Source organism: Psammomys obesus, unplaced genomic scaffold (assembly GCF_907164565.1).
Source record: "Psammomys obesus unplaced genomic scaffold, mPsaObe1.curated_primary_1811, whole genome shotgun sequence".
In the NCBI taxonomy this organism is placed as follows: Eukaryota; Metazoa; Chordata; class Mammalia; order Rodentia; family Muridae; genus Psammomys; species Psammomys obesus.
Window position 1 is genome coordinate 7,524,207 of NW_026585797.1, and position 2,849 is coordinate 7,527,055.

Genomic DNA, 2,849 nt, shown 5'->3' on the forward strand with positions numbered 1-2,849 from the left:
CGGCGCGGCGGGGCGCGGCGCGGGCGCCGGGCACGGCCCGTCCCCGCCGAGGAAGTGCGGCAGGAAGAGGGTGGGCGGCAGCGCGCGGGGGTCCGGAAGGCGAGGCAAGGGCGGCGGGGCCGGGCTCACCATCGGGAGGGCCCCGAGGAAGCCGAGCGGCGCCAGGCGGCCGCCCAGAGCGAGCTCTCGCTGCGGCACGGAGACGACGGTCATGGTGGGGCGCGGGGCTCGGCACACGGCGGGAGGCAGGCGTCACGAGGCGGCGGCGGCGGCTGCTGCTGGAAGGTTCGGAGCGAGGACCATGACTCGGGCGAGGCGGCGCAGCAACAAACAGCCCGGGCCGCTCTGCGAGTGTTGTTACCCGAGGCCCCGCCCCGGGCCCGCCCACCTCCCCGCGGCGGACCAATCAGGACACGCCTGCCAGGCCACGCCCTCGGGCCCGCCTCCGCTCCCCGAGGCAAGACACAAACAAGCAGCCTGCTGCAGCCCGGGCACAAAGAGCGCACGTTGCGCAGGCGCGTCCAACGGGCTGTTTTCTGGAGGGTGTCCCGTGAACAATGAAGTGCGACTTTGGCCTCACCTCCTTGGCGGCTCGTCGAGCGGAGGAGAGGGCGGTACAGGAATTAGGAAGCTGCAGACCTTGAGAAAGGACAGCTCTGTTTTTTTCCGTTTCAGCTCTACATAAAATTAAGAGATTTCGGAGAACACTCAGGATTTCATAGCACTGATCTGCCTCTGCTGAAGTGTGGTTGTGTGGTTCCTCACTCGGTTTTGTGATGCTCTAATTATCCCTGGTGATGAAAATAAGAAAGGGCTTATTGATGGATTCCAAAAAGTACCCTGTAATCCCGAAAATGGGCCTTCAGAGTTTTTACTGCTTTTATAGCTAAGGACATGGGGGCCCCATAGTTGTTGCTGCAAACCTTTGTCCCAAGTACGAAGAAAACCAGCCCTGCTACAGTTTGCTAGCTAACTCTCCTCACAGCTTATACAGAAAAGAACTGTAGCCAGTAGTTATCAAATAAGTAGGTTCTCAGAACTAATTCCATAATCATCTTGTTTGAAACATTTTACAATGGGGTAATTAAGGGACACAGAGGTACCTGGGGTGTGGTGGTGCACGCCTGTTATCCCAGCACTCAGGGAGGCCGAGGCACGCGGATGTCTGTTACAGGCGGATCTCTGTTGAGTTGAGGCTAGCCTGGTTTACGAAGTAAGTTCAGGACAGTCGAGGCTACACAGAGAAACCGTGTCTCGAAAAAAAGAAAAAATGTGAGCCATCATGCTAGAAAGGCTCTAGCCTCAATGCTTAGAGGTGCACCTCCTTTCTTAAAAGCACAGCTTTGGCCAGCTATTCGACTTTAATCTTAACAGTAGAAAGGCAGAGGCAGGCGGATCTCAAGATGTTCAAGGGCAGCCTGGTTTACAGAGTGATGTCCAGACAGCCAGGTACAGAGAAACTTTGTCTAAAAAAAAAAAAAAAACAGGAAAAAAAATCACAGCTTTGAAATGGCAAGGCAGCGAGGCTGGTGGCACGTGCCTTTAATTCCAGCACTTGGGAGGCAGAGGCAGGCATATATTTCGTGAGTTTGAGGCCAGACTGATCTACATAGTGAGTTCCAGGACAGCCAGAGCTACATAGTGAGGCCCTTTCTTGAAAACAAAAAGCACAACTTTGTTATCACCTATATTATGCAATACTATATTATGGAGTTTTTTGTTGTTGTTGTTGTTGTTGTTGTTCTTAGTTTTTTTGAGGGTCTTGCTATGTAGTGCTGGCTAGCTTGGAACTCAATATATAGCTGAGTATGACCTTGAGCTCCTGATCTTACTGCCTCCACCTCCCAAGTGCTGGCACTAAGGTTCTGAACCATCCTCCCTGGCTGATAGATGGCTGTCAGTTTTAGAAAGCCACAGCCTTACTCTTCTCTTGTCTTACAGGCCTCTCCCAATAATTTGAAAACTAGATAGTAGCAACTAGTGCCTAAAATGTTTTGTGGTTGATAGCAAAGCTGATCATGCTCACTATCCAGAGTGATATCTTTCAGTAACTAAGAGTTTCCATTGCTATGAAGAACACCATAACCAAGGCAACCTTTTTTTTTTTTAATTTTCTGTTTTTTTAAGAGAATTTTTCTCTGTATAGCCTTGGCTGTCCTGCCAGCCTCTACCTCTCCAAGTTCTAGGATTAAAGGTGTGTGCCACCATGCGCTCTTACAAAGGACAACATTTTATTGGGCTGGCTTACAGAGGTCCATTGTTGTCATGGCATTCCGGAAGCGTTACAGTATCCAGGTAGGCATGGAGCTGAAGGAGCCGAGAGTGCTACATCTTGATCTGAAGGCAGGCAGGAGGAGACACTTTTGCACTGGTTGTAGTTGAGCACCGGAGACCAGAAAGCCCACCCCACAGTGGCACACTTCCTCCAACAAGGCTGCACCTCCTAATAGTGCCACTCCCTGTGGGCCAAGCATTCAAACACACGAGTCTACAGGGGCCAAACCTATTCAAACCACCACAGTAACTTTATAAAAATATTTACATTTCATCATGATTAATTACTGGGGTTTCTAATTTCTGTAGACTTTACTGATTTTTGTGTTTGTAACAGTTCATGATTAGGTGGTCATGTCCATTGGGTGGATGGGAATCATAGATCCAAAAGTGGAAAAGATCTTAACAAAGCCTGTAAGTCACATCTTTTAATAATCAGGTGTGTGGCACATGGCTCCAGTACCAGCACTTTGGAGGCAAAGACAGGAGATGCAAGTTCAAGGCCAAGCCTATTTGTACATAGAGTTCCAGGTCAGGCAGGGTTAAAGAATGACATTGTTTCCAAAAAGCAGAAA

At 50.2% G+C, this 2,849-nt stretch overlaps 1 protein-coding gene across 1 annotated transcript in view; it reads right to left on the reverse strand.

The window, feature by feature from the left end:
• Pnrc1 (proline rich nuclear receptor coactivator 1) overlaps positions 1-548 on the reverse strand; it is a 3,621-nt gene extending 3,073 nt beyond the window's left edge. Inside the window, exon 1 of the mRNA XM_055599227.1 lies at positions 5-548. Coding sequence (XP_055455202.1) covers positions 5-213 — 209 coding nt within the window. The 5' untranslated portion in view covers positions 214-548. The remainder of the gene's footprint in view (positions 1-4) is intronic.
• Positions 549-2,849: the final 2,301 nt, after the last annotated feature.